Source organism: Pygoscelis adeliae, unplaced genomic scaffold (genome assembly GCF_000699105.1).
Source record: "Pygoscelis adeliae isolate BGI_AS28 unplaced genomic scaffold, ASM69910v1 Scaffold300, whole genome shotgun sequence".
In the NCBI taxonomy this organism is placed as follows: Eukaryota; Metazoa; Chordata; class Aves; order Sphenisciformes; family Spheniscidae; genus Pygoscelis; species Pygoscelis adeliae.
The window spans coordinates 2762261-2778697 of NW_008824004.1; the positions used below are offsets into that span (position 1 = coordinate 2762261).

At 40.4% G+C, this 16437-nt stretch overlaps 1 protein-coding gene across 1 annotated transcript in view; it reads right to left on the bottom strand.

The window, feature by feature from the left end:
* Positions 1–16437, bottom strand: part of LOC103918280 (plasminogen-like) — a 31429-nt gene that overhangs the window by 8319 nt on the left and 6673 nt on the right. The window contains exons 4-16 of the mRNA XM_009325572.1: positions 13484–13598; positions 12248–12411; positions 11592–11721; positions 11350–11468; positions 9718–9880; positions 8686–8813; positions 7665–7824; positions 5983–6173; positions 4837–4985; positions 4021–4114; positions 1977–2094; positions 857–931; positions 159–299 (exon numbers count right to left, since the gene is read on the bottom strand). Coding sequence (XP_009323847.1) covers positions 159–299; positions 857–931; positions 1977–2094; positions 4021–4114; positions 4837–4985; positions 5983–6173; positions 7665–7824; positions 8686–8813; positions 9718–9880; positions 11350–11468; positions 11592–11721; positions 12248–12411; positions 13484–13598 — 1747 coding nt within the window. The remainder of the gene's footprint in view (positions 1–158; positions 300–856; positions 932–1976; positions 2095–4020; positions 4115–4836; positions 4986–5982; positions 6174–7664; positions 7825–8685; positions 8814–9717; positions 9881–11349; positions 11469–11591; positions 11722–12247; positions 12412–13483; positions 13599–16437) is intronic.

The window sequence follows — 16437 nt, forward strand, 5'->3', positions numbered from 1 at the left end:
GGGTTTACTCTTGAACAGATGCCTATGCTAACACTTGAAGGGACTCACACTCTCTCATACCATCCCACAACCACTCCTGAGAGCTAACTCCAGGCTAAGCTAACTCATGACTTCAGAGTAAAGGTGTTAGGGGTGGAAAACTTGGACTGAAATGGTACCTGTTCAACTTCAGCAAAGCAATGTCTGCTCCACTTGGTTCCTTTAATACTTTCTGAACACTTTGGATTTGCAGGGATGGCTCTGCTGCATTGAGATTCTGTATCCCAAGAAACACCCTGTAGGAAGAAGGCTTTGTTGACCTGGAAGAAAAGACAGTGGCAAGGTTATATATCCATACTTGTAATCAGGAATGTCGCTCTTACAAAATTCAGTGATTTCCCTGGAGAATTGCAATTAATAAGATTGGCAGGTTGCTGCTTCTGACCATAGATACCTGCATTTATTCTTGGGGAGGAGGAAAATGTGGGTTTTTTTAAACAGTTTGATTTCTATGATCATGGAAAAATCCCATGGGCTCTAAATAATGTGGCACCTTCTTGCAGTGTTCACAACTCCTAAAGCCCTAAGGGTCAGCTGCTAGCCACAGTTTTTCCAAGTGCAATTATGACCAGCACATCATTAGCACCCTTTTCAGCATGCTTTGAGGTGGGCAAGAGGGCAGACAACAGAAGTAACCTCTGTTGTGCTCTACTGCTGTTTGACTGAGACAGGAGCAGAAGATGAAAATCAGCTTGCTGGCAAGAAAGACAGGAAATAAGGAGTAACAAAAGTGCCTTATTAGGTACATCTTGGTCCTCTGTTGATTTTCTCATACAGATTTAGGAAATGCCTGTCACTCATTCTAGCAGATACTCACTCTTGCAAGCACTGAGCTGCAGTAAGGACCCACTGTGGATGTATCAGAGTGCCAGCACAATGGTGCACGTTGGTACTAGGATAGAGGAGACAATCACATTCATTTAAGACTGCATAGTCAATTCTCCACCATCTATGCTGTGCACAATGGGAAACAGCAGCAAACCAGCAATATGCCCCCCCTTTTACCAGTCATAGTTTGTCTTTTGCCAATGGCAAAAGAAATCAAATGCAGATTTTCAAAGGACAAGCTTTATTTGCTCCAGAACATGAGAGACATGAAAAGAAACTTGACACCCAAGTGAAATTTTTGCAACAGGGCACTCTTGCTTTCAGGAATTTAATAAAAATAATTACATTTCCTAACAATGTCACTTGTGATGTAATGGGTTTGTCCCAATTAGCAATTAATAAAAGGATACATCCTTCTGATTTGCGGTGTTGCTTTGGACTAGTTCTTCAAATAAACCTTACTATGGACTTTTAACTTTTCTTGGGATAATATTTATTATGGTGACTGCCAACAACTCTATAGAAATTTTCAATAGCCTTTCTGTAAGCATTTCTTCATCTCCTGTTCAGCCACTCTCATTATGACTGTGGAAATGTTATGCATAATTGTTTTTTTATACTGAGAGATTATGGTCTTCCTATGGCTTCTAACACAGCTAGGGTGATCACAGCATCAATTTACATTTGAACCAGATTGGATGCTAGGTGAAAAGGGATGATCAAAATCCATTCATACACGTTGCAGGTTGGTGCTATATTCCTGGGCTTAAATCCCCCACTGCAGAATGCAATTAACTGTCCTTATCCTCAGTGGGAATTATTCCTTCCCCATTTCAGTAAATAAAGGTGTACTTAATGTCTGCAGTTCAAGTTTGCCCTCTAGAGATTCAGGAGGAAGTGGGGAGTTTGGGATTAATGACCCAGTAAGTAGCTGTGGACATTATGATTTAAAAAAAAAAAGTTTATTTTACATGCTAAGGCATTTTATATAGAAACCAAGACCAGTCTCCAGAAGCTTATGCATTGTTTCCTGTCAGTCTCTTTCTAACGCCTCTTCCCTGTGAAACCCCGGTGCTCACGGATGGTGATACAGTCTGGAATACCAGTACCTCATCCTGAGACTGACGTGCCAAGGCCAAGACCCTGGAGGTGCGTCACACATGCTATATTGCTCACAGGCTCGCTCACTCCTCATTGGGACTTTTCCACAGTTATGCTCAGAAGAAGCTACAGAATAAAAAAAGCTACAATGGAGAATTTTAAAACAGTTCTGTAATGCCATCCATAGTGCAATCAGATGAAAAGAGAAAGGCATAAGACATTTTTTTATCTTCCTTAGGCTTTCCCTCTTTACATTGGTTAATAGAAACTAAGGGTAAAGGAACAACCAGAACCTTTAGACTCCATTACATTATCATTACCTTGAACATTTAAACCTGAGGCTAATATATCACATTTGACATGACAAACTATTAATTTACCTGGAAAAAATTGTTAACTATGTCAAGTATTTGGATGTAGCCAGATAACATAAGTAAAACCACAATAAGCCCCACCCCGAAAAGAAAATCTGTAGAGAAGTTGAACGGAAAAGAGAGCTAAAGAAAGTGGAAGAGTTTATTGCCCAGACAATAATAACAATTTCTAAATTCTTTAAAACATTACAGTCTGCACCTTGGTTGAGTTCAAACGAATCCCTAGGTTATAAATAAAATTGAGTCACTGTCCCCTTATCATAAAATATTCCAATTTTCCCCTCACACTGCTCACTCTGCTTTCTTGTTAATCCAAATCTCTCTGAACTTTTTTAAATGGATTGAGCTTGGGTGCTCAGTAAGGACCCAAGTAACTCTTTCCAGAGCTTCATATGGTGCTATGGATATAAATTTGTTAGTTCCAGTATGAGACAATTAATAAAGTAATCAAAGGCAAGAGACTGTAAAGTTCCCCTACACCTTAATTTAAAAATCTAGTATTCAAAAGCTGTTTTGAAAAGAGATCAGATCTCAAAGTGAAGCTCCACTACAGCAGTTTCAGGGAGCAGGTTTTACAGCTGTGGTATGTGTTGTTTGTATATCATTCCTTATTCTTTTTGCCTGTACAGCTCTTAGGTCTCGTTGACAAAATTAATGCGTACAATCATAATGCATTGCTGCTTAGAGGAACAGATTAGATGGCCAGCATGAAGAATATCACACACTCCTGAAGGAGTGACCACTCTTCACTATTTTGTATTGCTACATTGTCCAACAGAGCAGGGACCTGGCCTCTAGATGTTACTGTAGTAAAAATTATACGTGAGATGAAGAAGAAATAGACTTTTCATATCCCTGCCAGATATATTAAAATAAAAAAAAATCTGTCAAAATGCAGGCAAGGAAGGGAAGAGCAAAGCAAATGAGATGACTGCCAGGTGTGCCAAGAAGTGCTCCCAGTACATGACAGTTGTTATTGATGTCCACTGCCAGGGCACCACAGAAGGTAAAATCTCTTTCGCTGCTGAATTTTTCAGCAAGCACTACACCTGCTCAGTGTACTGATTACTATCCCAAAATAGAAAAAAAGAATTAAGGAAATCTGCATAAAATATCCAGGACCAAATTCACTCCCTACCCCAAAAGAAAGGCAAAATATCCAGGGACAGATTATTTTAACATCCAGATCAGAATAAAAATTAAGTCAGCAGAGGACGAAAAGTGTTTCAAAGGATGTAATCTGTGGTGCTCCCAACTAACAGGAAAAGTGTATGAGCAGGTTCTCAAGGCATTAGTCCTGCCATGAAGTGCATGGAAAGACTAGCATGAGCATCAAGGGTGCACTTGTGTTTGAGGAGCCCGGGAAAGGAATACCTCTCTTCACAGCTTCACTGGATATTTCAAATTCAGCTAGCAACTCTGAGTGCTTAGCTTCACTGATGATAAAGAGCACACAGATTGTTATCTATGAAATCTTACTGATGATTCTTGGCACCAGGTTATCTAAACTTTGTCTGACTGTTACAGGTGCCTGATTGTGTCAAACTTCCATACAGACCTAAATTTGAATCTAAAGCTACTGCCTACTGCATTTTTTTATGGTTGGATTGAAAACATTTTGTAACTATCATAATAAGTTGTAGAAAGGGAGGACAGAAAAGTCTTTAAGGATAATTACAGCAGCGTGGGATTTCACAGTACTCCCATTTTTTTTCTGGGTCTGTTGTGAAGCACCAAACGCCATTTACATCTCCATCAGGATTCCTGCAATACTGTAATAATTACAAAAACAGAGAATGAAGACTCCAAATGTTAGCCACAGAATGAAGAAGTGCATGTTTTTTAAAAAGTGTTAAACTAAAACTTTGTATTATTTCCCCCAATGACTTTTCCACTAGATGTTAAATGCTTTCTATTTCCTCTGATCACAAAATTCTTTCTTTCCTGTATCTCAAAACTATTAGGTGAAATTAGAAAAATATGATGAAATTGCTATAATTTTCTTCATCCACCAAGAGTCACCCTAGCTCTAGTGCTTTTTAAGGCCTCATGAGAAGTAAAGTTTGACATAGGATGACTAAGTGCTTTGCACTAAAACATTATTGCTGGCCTAATCCTTCTTCCTCTAAAGTCAGTGAGAGCAAGTTAGGTCAGCTCCGAGAATTTGCCAGAAGCCTGCTTAGTTTGTGACAAACAGCAACAGGCATCGCTTTGGGGTATGCAGAAATCAGGGAAGCGCTGTATGATTCTTTTGCGCTGCTTGCCTGTCAGCATCAACCTCATGGTGTACCTCTGTGCTTGAAGTACCAATATCCTAGGTAATGTAAAATGCATCCTTCCCTCCTCAACGCTATTATAGGTCTGGGCTATCAACATGATGACTTCCAGATACGCTTAACCTGATCTATAAAGACTGAACATGAAGTGTTTACTGAGGGGTCATGGAGAACGGAGACAATGTTCAATGACACCAATGGCATTAGCAGCTGTTTACATTTTTATCCAGGCCCGCTCTTGGATGAGTCACAGGAGTGAAATATTTGTGGCTATGAGGTTTCTGAGAACTCCACTCTTGACAAGTCCTGCCCCTTCCAGTTTTTGCTACTGTGCCGCGATAGTCTTTACCATTACCGTTAATGCAGTCTGTGAAGAAAGAGGAAAAGCAAATTATTGTTAGCTGCTGAATCTATATGTGGTGATGGTAAGCAGAAACAAGGCAGATTAAGTACCTTTCGGACTTGCACACTCTCTAGTGTCTACAGCGGAAAGACAAAAGTGTACCCTGTGATGTGATCTCTTAGTTTGTCAAGATGGATGTCTTCCTGGATGTACCAAGTAACTGAATTGGAAAAAAATTCAAGGAACTTCAGGCTAAACATTTCTGTAACATATTGCCAATATCTGAAAAGACTCCAAGATTTTTGCCAAGTTGGTATCAGTAAGCACCTTCCATGACAGAAGCGTATTTCAGAGTTAGCAGCCCATTACACTGAGAGAGCATTTGTTGCTTCCAAGGACATTGCTTCAGGTACTTTCTTCTGCTGCCCATGAGTAAGAGTACAAAGCTCCATTTAGGAATGTATCTTTTATCCAAACCTGCCACCTTCCTTCGCAAAGTACATAATCTGTGGAAAGCTTTACTATACATTCAGAAAAGTCACACCACTTTGACCATCATGGACTATTAATTAAGGAAGAAATGGAGCAGGATAGAGCAAAAACCTGTTTCTCTTGGTGCATACACTTTGCAAAACATGGTTGCCTATGAACAATACAACAAGATAAGGTCAACCTCCTGAAAACATAAAGCACAGCACCAGCAAAATTCCTATAACAACAACATCCACTGTGATTGTATTTCAATAGCACACAGCTACAGAAACACTGGAAATTTTGTCTATTTTCCTCTTGTTCCTCTAAATGAAAAAGATATCCTACAGAATGCACTGTAAAATGACATAGGCTACAGGATATCAACTGACTAAAGAGTAATTTCTGCAAAATTCAACAGTACAGATCCGAAAGCTGGAGGAGGGATGTGACTGTTATGTTGTAGCACTACTTAAGAATAATTTTGATAGATTACTATTTCCTTTACCCACAGACTCTACAGGAGGTGACATTTATAGCCAGCTGTTACCAGATGTGGTGAGTGTAGTCAGGCCAACATTTTGTGCTGTCGTTGCAGGGGGGTCATTTGGTGCGGGCTCTTGTGTGTGATCATCACACCTCTTGAGATTGCAGTACTCCCACGTCATGCTGGGGTCAGTGGTGAAACACCATGGACTGTTATCACCATCTGGGTTTCTACAATAGTTGTCCCTCAAATCCCTGCAAAAATAAGTACAATAGTCATGCTGCATAAGACTGAAAGTAATCATAGGAATATCTTGCCAAAAAGATGTGGATCTGTACTATGTAGAGATAAATACATTTATTAATTGTTTACTTCTTGGCAGATATCCTATTACCAGCAAACACATATCACATGGCTGTGATATGCGTGGAGAGTTATATTTCACATGTACATCAGAGTCATAAATATATTTATGCATAAGGAAACATAATTCAACTACTGGCTTAAATTCTGGCTGTAATACGTCAATGTGCTGAGTAGCTAAATAAATGTCCGATATGCCAATAATTTAATTTCCAAGTACATATGTATAAGCATACACACTTGTGTGAATTAATAATAAATATGCAGGAAGATCCATATTGTTGGTAGGCAGTTATGCTTCACCAAAATTTTTATTTTTAAATGTCAAAGGGTTCTTTCTCATATTCAGAAGAATGGCAAATAGTTATTGAAATGATCCCCCCCACCACCCCAAAAAAACCACTTCTACTGAATTCAGTGGGAGCACTCCCATGCTTGTGCTTGCTGGGGCAGGGGGAAGTAGAATTCCTCTCTTCAATAATTTGCATACATGCAGTATTTCCCCATCCTGAATCACAGCACAGTCACAGAATAAAAAAAATGAAATGCTTTTTTTCAAATATGCCAGAACACATTAATTCCACATTTTACAGCTTGATTTCAATTTTTGTAAATGTTTGTGAAAAACAGCATCCCCTCTAAGGATGTTCCAGTTTCAGTACATCAGTATTTTTTATGCCAAAATATTACTGAAAATTTAAAAAAAAAAAATTTAGGGTGACACCATAAAAAAAGCAGAAAAATAGAAAAGTATCAACCTTCCTGCTTATACTTGTAATCCATTGAGCAATGATGGATTTCCTAGCAATTGTCATCTTGTTGCTTTCCTACCCTTATTAACAACTGGCACATTAGTAATTATGATTAGCTCTCTAAGTCATCACTGGTCCAGTTTTGTTAGTCTGAAGAAGACAAATCAAGGGGGGAAATTCAGTGTATGCAATTCTGGGTGCCCAATTCCAACTACAAAGAACATTTAAATGATAGTTTAATCATAATATATCTGACTGTGTGTTTTGCAGCATAAATGGCTGTGTTCTCCCCAGATGAAATAAGTAGAAAGGCCACAACAAAGGTCTCAAATTCATAAACAAAATGCATATTTCAGCAGATGCCCAGACTCTGGATACAAGTCTCCTGGTGTTGGTTACAGAAGCTCAGGTTTAAGAGTAAAGGGACACAGCTGCATTTTACTCAGAATTTAAATAACAAGAAAACACATTTTTTAAAAATTAGACTAACAGAAAATGTTTCTGTGTCTTGGAAAAATTCTTTTTCGTAGATACATTCCCTGGCAGTGTTTTAAAGCATAGACGTGCACAGATAATACAATCAGCAATGGTCATTGTCAGATAAAGCAAGAAAAGTTGTGATAAACATACGCGTTTGGGAATCTGTCCGGGGTTTTTTCATGCCTGTGTGGGAACATGGAGTTCCAGGCCTGGCATTTCTTTCCTGATGCAGTGATGGAAGTTGTGCCACGATAACTCTGGCCTTTGCCTCGGTAGCACTCCTCTGACAGGGAAACCTGCACAGGCGCATCTGCAGCGAACAACAGAAACTGGTCTTTTGCATCACGATTTTATGGTCTTACTGAGTAGGCACAAGAAAGCATCAAACACACAGGACAACAAAAACAAATGACTCGTTTATACAGACAGCGTCCAGCAAGACCATCACAGCCAGCATGAAAAGCAGAAGGGCATTTCCGAAGATATTTAGAAAACTTTCACAGATTACCCTCATACGTCAGATGCCGTTCAGCGGAAGGTTCATCCCTTCATCCCTCAGTTTCCTTTTGGTATATGTGAACATGTTTGAATTAAAGATCGGAAAGTTCCCATGAAAAATCCTCAAAGATTAGATGCTAGTGATTTTGCCCCGATATATTTGTAAAATGGACATTGTGTTAAATTTTAATCTCTCTATTATCCTTTTGATTGCACTAAGACTTTCTTGTTATTTTTTATGCTTAAATGAATGGATGTTTCAGATGACATTTTTATTACTTTGGAAGATCCTGTCCTCTCTTTCATGGCTACTTTCAAAAAATGGGACTTCCTTTTATTTAGCACTTTTTTATCCCTTTAAACTTATTTTTCATTTTTCAATTAACTTGCTAAAAATGCCCAACATTTGGGAAAAAAAAGGAATATAAAAAAATAAATCTCTGTCACCCTGCAATTCTTCTGTTGGGACATCTGGTGATTTACATCCTTCACTGCACCTCCTTAACCATTGAAAGTCCAATATTTGGCAGGTTTTGTAACATGCCAAGCAGAAAAACTGCATTAACAACAGTGACAAAGTGACTGAAAAAAGATTTGACGCATTTACAATGAGAAAAAATAAGTCTCTCACTGCTTTAAAGTCCTTCTCTCAAGTACACTCCACTACTCATACCAACAATCCCTTGTTCTGTCCCATCACAGTGGGGAATCGCACAATATTCCCACCGAATGCTGCTGGTGGTGTAGCACCAAGGCCTCTTCTCTCCATCAGGGTTTCTACAGTAGTTTTCCTCTAAGCCCCTGAAACAGAAACACCGGCTTTAAACTACTCATAGAAATCAAGAAGAGTTGTATGGAAGACTGTTAACTACTACCGCATGCAGAACTCAACTCAGTGGCTACATTTATTCTTTTTGGAGGTTACCTCATGCACCACTATTTTGGGACTAATCAACAGCCTTCAAATTTATAGTCTAAATGCTGATGATATATGAAGAATTTTTCCAATGCTTACACTTTCTGCTTCTGTTTTTGAGGCCAAGATACAGCAGTAAAAGCTGACTTCAAAACACAAGCTGTTGGTGTACCTGACCGTTATGGTAAGAACCAGGCGAGGCTGGATGTCACAGACTGATCCTGGAAGCACGTGCATATGAGCACCGGTGCACACTGCTCTCTGCCCTGTGATAATGGACAGGGTTTCACACGCCCAGGAAAACTTGCAGGATCCATTTCACAACCCACAGGATCAAAATACAGAGCTAAAAGCCTGGTCAGTCCCAGCTACCCTTGCCCATTGATAATGCTCTGCAAACCCAGCTCCTCTGACCTTGGAGCACGAGGATGTATTGGAGCATCTCGGACCTTGGAGCATCGCTCTTCAGAAGACTAATGCATTGAAAGTGTGCCAAAACACAGCCAGCGGATTTTTAACATAAAAGTAGTAAATACTTATAACGCTGCAGTGGGATGTGGAGGAGACAAGTGAGACAAGTACACAAGAATAAAGTAGCTGGTAAAAAAAGGAATGTTGAAAAAAATTAAGAGCAAGACCTGAACAGAAGTAATGAGAGCTGACAAAAGGTGAGAATACGGCTTATCAACATAGCTGCAGAAAACCTGTGCTACTCTTGCCTCTGCATCTGGGTCTATAAGTAATAACTATGTTCTTTCGTATTTGTTAAAATGACGAGGCTCAGCATACTTGCAGGGATATCTGTCAGGAATCCAGCCATGTCTGTGAGGAAACTGTGTGTTCCAGTGTTGGCAGGCATTTCCCGATTCGGTGATGGCTATCCTGCCTCGATAGTCTTCTCCTTTCCCTGAAAGACACTGGGAGCCCAGGCCAGAGACTGGTGGGTGTGTAGCTGCAACAGGATTTAAAAAAAAAAAAAGAAAAAGGAAAAGAAAGTAAAAGAAAAAACACAGCTAGACAGTGCTTTCAAATATATTAAAAGCCCCTCTGTTTTCTGTAATCTCGAACATGCATTATTTTCTTTTAGCAGAGGTGACATTGGTTGAAAGCCATGGCAAAAACAAAGTGTACATTTTAACAAGCAGTCGGGCTGCCAGACAGATGTCCTGTGTCTGCCCTTTTACAGCAGTCAGTAAATAATTTTGCTGGGTCGAGCCAGACTTTGTGCCTGCAGTCCCCTGAGACCAGAGCTGGAAAGGCAGTAAGTAGTCCTCTACAGCCTGGTAAAAACAAGTGGGATGAAGGGAGCACATTAATATAATACACATGGGTAGGGTGGAAGGGCAGAAAGGATAAGGATAAGGGCCAAGAAGAAATTGTGAGAGAAAGCAAAACAGCCTTCAGAGCTGAGCCTCTGGAGTCAGTGAATTGGGAAAGTGGGGCAGAAGGAGGAGTGAAAGAAAGTGAATTGGCCTGGCATGTGGGGAACAGCAAAGGAAGTAAGAGTAACAGAGGCACAGAACCTGCAGAGGGCAGAGAGAAAATGAATCTACAGTGCATACTTATTACATATACTTTCTATATGGAATTTGCCAAGGAGACAAGTATGAGTCTAAAAGGTTGGTCTGTTCCTTAAACTTTTTAAGTTTTAAGCACAAAATGGGGATGCTCTGCTTTCACAATTTACTTTATCATACAGAAGTCTATAAATAGGCATTCTTCCATCTGCAATTGAGCATGCTGAGATGAACTACATCTAGCAAACACATGCTGCTGTTTAGAGCACTGGCAAGTGCAGATGTATAAGAAAGCAAGCTTTAGAGATAAAAACACAAAATTTTTCTCAAAGTGCAGCCTAGTTCTACAAATGGCAATGCTAATCTCGTTATTCAGTGCTCTGGAAATGTCCAGATTTAATGAGCTCAGCTTAATGGGTTAAGCTAGCTCACTGATAAGTCAAGTTTTTCCCCTGAGGCCTGAACTTGTTTCTCCCTTCATCCCTTGCTAAGAAAAAAGCAGTGCTGGCTGTGCTGGCCAGACCCAGGTAAAATATCACAATATGGCCACATGGTTGTTTACGTGTTTTCCATGAGTTAGCAGGTCAGCTGAAAACTACCACCTGATTTAACCTGAATGACCTGCCTCTCAGGTAAATTGAAAAGTAAGGTGGTTGAAGACAAATTAGGGTTTCTATAACATCTCCAGCATTATTGCACTTTGTGACATCTGCATCCTCACTGACCTTACATGATTTTATGTAACAGAAATTTAGTGAGTGATTCTGCTTATTGACGTGCACTTTCCTCGGTTCACAAGGATTTCCTCAGGTTACTCAGAACTGTGATTCCTGTCTTTCCCCTCCCTGCATCATTTTTATGAGACAAGCTACCCTATGGAGTGATCTTAGGAAATCAGACTCACTGCAATGAGGAATGTTGCAATATTCCCAGCGTTTAGTAGGGCTGGTAGTGAAACACCAGGGCCGAAGTTCTCCATCAGGATTACGGCAATAATTCATCTTCAGATCCTTCTCTGGAAAGCTGCACATTGAAAATGAAAGGGAAGCTTATGAGTCAGCTATGGCTGGCTGTAGGAATTAGGCTGTCTGCAGGCAGAGTCTCCCAGGCACTGCAGGAATGAATTGAGCGCTGAGTGTGACTCACTGTTTCAGGGTAAATCCATGCATATGAGGTTCTTGGGCATCCCAGCGCTGGCACTCAAGCCCAGACTCTGTTCTGGAAACTTCTCCATGGTAGTCTTCACCATTACACTGCATGCACTCCACTGTAGGGCCTAGGCAGAACGAAAACAAAGCAAGGTTTGCACCAGCCTGTGAATTCTGATCCTGATCTATTCATGGAAGACTACACTGAAAGGAAAAGAGGGTTTTACTCCAGCTAATGATGAAAGGAATCCAGAAGACCATGCATTACAGCCTAGCCAAATGAATAAAGCTTAGGGATACATGTCATTTGGAGGGAAGACTTTGTCGCATATCTGTATGTACTGATAGCAATGGGAGTTCTATCTGTAACACAGCACTTGGGTCAATCTTTACTCTTGTTAAAATTAAATAAATTGCTAGGGGTAAGAGCAGGACAATATCAGCAAATGATTAAAAAATTTCAGTTCCTCCATATTTACAAAATTACTTTGATAACTGGAGCCAATTAGGAAAACCAGCTTTGTATTGAGAACTTCTTAAGTTCCAGCTTGATCTAAATTCACATTTGAAACCAATCTGCAATAATAAAGCAAGAACAAATAGCAGGAATAATATTACCTACTCAAACACTCCTTCTCTGAAAAATAAATATACCTTCTCCAGTGTGCGTGACCTGGCTCTCGCACTCTGGGATGTTACAGTAATCAAATCTGGTAGCAGGATCTGTTGTGTAACACCAGGGTCCACTTTCATCCCCATCAGGATTTCTGCAGTAGTTTTCATCCAACCCTGCACTGGGGTGTTTTTCAGGTGTATAACTGTAATAGTATTAAAATTCTATTTTAATTCCAGTAATTTAGTGGAGCAGAAGGGAAATGTCCAACTTGCTCAGCTAGCTGTGGGCTCTGTTCATTCACAGTAAAAATGAGACAAACAGATTCCCCATTGTAACCCGTAAATGAAATCTGAAAAACATTCTGTAACTACCATTATCAGTAGCTTCTCCCTAGGTCCCAGTTGCCAATGATGGGTGAGCTTACAGCCCGTAAGGACTATGACAGTCTCAAAGGACAATTATTTTCTTTAATAGTTGCATCCAGTTGATCTAGTCAGCTTACTATGGCCTGTGGATCTGTCATGTATTTTTCTTAATGCAGCTACTTTAAAAGTGGAGTATTTCTTGAGACTATTCACCAAACACAACTGGATCCTAATTTGCAGAGATTTTGAAGCAAGTGACCCTAGGCTTCTTCCTATAGCAATCCTCCCAGAGAAGACTAAATGTCTTTTAAACAAAAAATTGGAACAAGCACATTCAAGTTTCATTAGAATAACATCAAAAAATAACTTTTTAAACAGATAAAACTCCAACATAGATCAGAGAAAATGGGCTCTCTGCTTCCACACTTGCTTCAGTGAGCCCAGTGGCAGGCAGCCCTGAGAAAACTTTGCCTGGGCAGGTCCCTTAGATGCTTTGCTGGATGTTTCTTCTTAACTGTCTCTGTATGGCAGGCAGGAGGTCATAGAGCTGACAGATACCACTTCTTTTTTTTCACACCTCATACAGAAGAGAGAAATTATGGCGTCACTGTCACCAATAGCAAAACTTTTATCATGGGTTGATAGAGGCAGCATTTCATCTTCTTAAGAGGCCCAGCATTTAGACACAACTTCTCTAGCTGACAATGCATCCTTTCCTTACCCATACCATTGCAGTTCTCTGCCAGTAGAGTCAAAAAGAACAAGACAGATGAAGATAAAGTTGACTTTAAAAGTCACCTGACAACTGGCTTTGATAACATGCACTATAAAGTTGTTTATACACATGAAGTTGGGGAAGCTTGGAAAAGATTCAGAACAACATGAAGACAAATATAAATATGGCCGTACTTTGGGTTGTGAGGTGTTTTTTCTGCCCACTTCTGGCATGGAATACCCCTCCGAGTTTTGGCTTCCGTTCCTCTGTAGTCCTTCCCAATCCCTTTTTTACATTGTAGAAGGTAAACTGAAATGGAATTGGCTTTGTTAATTCAATGGTGTTACAACACTGCATCTCTTGAAACAGAATCTGCAGATATAACTCTGAAGTTCATCAGTTTATGATGAACCATGCTTTACCCATGTTTTGAACCTCTTGTGCATGCAAACAGAGAGATGTGATTCCATAAGGTGTTTTAAAACAAATTAGTAGGCAACTACAGAGGAAAATTCCTGAAGCATTTTTATAAAGCTAATAAAATCAAGTTAAGAAAACAGATATAACAAGTTGCAACTGTTTTTGACATGTATAAAATGCATGCTTAAATTGCTATAGTACTGGAATATAAAGGAACACCTTTCACCAACAGCTGGAGATTATTTAAAATTTACTGTGCATAAGCACATTCACAGTATGAGTAGCATGCAACTATCCCTTCAAACCAGAGAATTTTTAGTTATCAGAATACGTTTGTCACATAAGTGGCCCCCAGACCTTTGATTCCTCTTAGCCTCAGACTCCCAGGTACTTTGTAGTGGGATTCCAAGGTAGAGAGAATGCAAAGCATGTTGAGGATGCTTTTATTAGCAACAGACACTGAAAAATCTCCAGTTACTGGGGGGAGTGATCCTCATTTCCCCTTCCAGAAATTTCTTTGCACAAGAAGAATCCCCCTGAGCCCTCAAATATAAAATGGAGATGTTAGAGCAAGAACAGGAGACCAATCTGATAGGAAGAGCTGAGCCTTGTTTGGACACCTTGCCATCACAGTTTGTGGCTGGGACTACAAATGTCTGTGCTGCATGTCTTACCAACAGGGGCTCTTGGAGCTGCCGCCTAGTTGTCAGGGTACTCCTGGAGTACCCAAAAGTCTTGTCACTGTTGCTTCAACACTGGTACTCCAGTAGCAGGTCCCAGCATGACCATCTCTGGTCAATAGCCTTGCCCATGTTGCCAGGTATCTCCTAAATGATTTTAGCGTGTCTAAATGCTAAGTCACGCTCATCTGACACCTGGGGAGAGGGGGTGGAGGCTCTGTACAGCTGGATCAGGAATGAAGACAAGCAAGTAACTTCCCTGTTCAAATGGCACATGGAAACCACCATGGATTTAGACCTTGGTATTTGATCCCTCTTAAACAGAATTTTTAGTAACATGGCTCCTTTTCGCTTGACTCCTAAAGTCTCTCTTACTTTTCTGTCCTGTACAGGACTTTGCTGTCCTGGCCTATAACCCCTGAAACTCTGTGTTCCTCAAAAGAGTGATGGGATCAAAAGCCAAGCTATATGTCAAGACAAAATTAAGGTTTGACTGAAGAAACTGCTCTGTAAAGAGGGAGAAGTCTCTCACCAAGTTCTTAAGGATTTTTTTCAGTGACCAAGTGCAAAAACTGTGATTATTACCTGTACACGAAGGCAAGCATCCCAGATGGCCACTGAGCTAGTAAAAAGGCCATGGTTCTTAAACTCTGAGAGGCCAATTAGGATCAAAAGAAAAGGCATTCTTGGAGGTGTGGGTGGGAAGAAATCTGACTCAACATAATGTAGTGAGCGTAGCCTACAAAGGCTATGTAGCTGTGCCTTGTGAATTATTCCTACTATTAACAAGGAGGTTGTAATCAGGAGAGGATTCCTCATACAGGGTTTTGCCATTAACATAGAGAAAGTAAAATTGTAACTGCCAGACATATGTTCATGGAGCCTTTGTAAATACGGACAATCCAGAGTATGGTCTGCATACAGATCTCAAAGTGTCTGTGGTGGGATAAAATGTGAGTGCATAACATTGTGTGGCCCAGCACAGCCAGACAAACTCTTATACTCACAGAAGGATGAACCTTTTGGCTTTAAAGTAGCTGTTCTGTACAGATCTTTTGCATCCAATCCCAAGGAAAATAAGCTCTGGCAAAGACTGATGCCAGAGTAGCTGTTATGAACTCCAAGGTCTGAGTCAGGCATAGGTGAGATTGTACAGCCATCATGAGCCTAAGGGAGTGACAGCGTCACAAATGTCCTGGAGATTGCTTCCTCCAAGCAGAAGAGATTCCATCATATCTCAGCAGAAAGGAGTTTTACAGCAGCTATTTCCTGGTGCTGAGGAGTCATGGTGGGGACAGAAACCCTTTCTGAGGCTTAAGGACACTAAATGTCTTTATTTGCAAATTCAAGTTCAGGTTGGGTGATGCTGGCTGTGATAATTAGGTTGCTTCTAGGAAGGCGAGTCTCACTTTTACAATGCACTTTAACAGCCTTATGAGAAATATCTCTGGTTTGAGGTGGATTGGGGCCATTACAGATACCAAATGCTGCCATTTGGATTGTCCAGAAACTTCACAAAGATGTTGGCAGTGGTAGCTGTGAGTTTCAGAAAGAATGAGATAGTCTTGTATTCCTGATAATGAAAAATAGAAGGAAGATGACTCTACATCCTCTGTTTGAAATAACAGGCACTGTAAAACTGTCCCCTGAAAAAACAAAGGAACCAAATCTCTGGCTGCTAGAGCTAAGAGCAATTCCTGCAGCAGACTCTCAAGAGATATCCCTAAGAAGGCAGAGGTAGTGCATTCCATAGCGGCAGCATAGAAGCTGAATGGTATAGCCAAGGGAGGCAGCGTGTCAAAGGTGGGTCTCGTAGAGTGCAGAAGGCAGCAGGAGATGAAGATGAGACAGGCAGTTCCCAAATTGCTGCAGATCATAAGAATGCTGGATGATGAGCAAATGATGCCTGATAACTCATTATATGAAAACGAAGAGTCTGTGAGGCAGATGCCTTTTTCCCCGCTCGTATCTAGCTGCCTTAAGCTTGGGTATATGGGTTGGGTCATTTCAAAGAACCACCATCATCAGCATGAGGATAAAATAGGGAA